We start from the raw sequence: 799 nt of genomic DNA on the forward strand, positions 1-799 counted from the left end.
GCACAGTCAATTGATATAAAACCTGGTTGACAACCATCAATATGATATCTACCATTAATATTATTATATACTGTACTCACTATATTATATTTACCTTGTGTACAGTCAATTGATATAAAACCTGGTTACATCCATCAATATAATATCTACTATTAATATTATTATATGCTGTATTCACTGTATTATATTTACCTTGTGTACAGTCAATTGATATAAAACCTGGTTACAACCATCAATATAATATCTACTATTAATATTATTATATGCTGTATTCACTGTATTATATTTACCTTGTGTACAGTCACTTGATATAAAACCTGGTTGACAACCATCATTATAATATCTACTATTAATATTATTATATGCTGTATTCACTGTATTATATTTACCTTGTGTACAGTCAGTTGATATAAAACCTGGTTTACAACCATCAATATAATATCTACCATCAATATTATTATATACTGTACTCACTATATTATATTTACCTTGTGTACAGTCAATTGATATAAAACCTGGTTGACAACCATCAATATGATATCTACCATTAATATTATTATATACTGTACTCACTATATTATATTTACCTTGTGTACAGTCAATTGATATAAAACCTGGTTACATCCATCAATATAATATCTACTATTAATATTATTATATGCTGTATTCACTGTATTATATTTACCTTGTGTACAGTCAATTGATATAAAACCTGGTTACAACCAGCAATATAATATCTACTATTAATATTATTATATGCTGTATTCACTGTATTATATTTACCTTGTGTACAGTCAAT

At 25.8% G+C, this 799-nt stretch overlaps 1 protein-coding gene across 1 annotated transcript in view; it reads right to left on the bottom strand.

Annotated features, from left to right (window-relative positions):
• The window catches only part of LOTGIDRAFT_167280 (hypothetical protein), a gene marked incomplete at both ends in the record, with an annotated part of 11,343 nt that overhangs the window by 8,544 nt on the left and 2,000 nt on the right, over window positions 1-799 (bottom strand). The window contains 2 exons of the mRNA XM_009064746.1: window positions 291-416; window positions 489-614. Of these exons, the coding sequence (XP_009062994.1) occupies window positions 291-416; window positions 489-614 (252 nt within the window). The remainder of the gene's footprint in view (window positions 1-290; window positions 417-488; window positions 615-799) is intronic.

The sequence above is a fragment of the Lottia gigantea genome (assembly GCF_000327385.1).
Source record: "Lottia gigantea unplaced genomic scaffold LOTGIsca_64, whole genome shotgun sequence".
NCBI lineage: Eukaryota > Metazoa > Mollusca > Gastropoda > Lottiidae > Lottia > Lottia gigantea.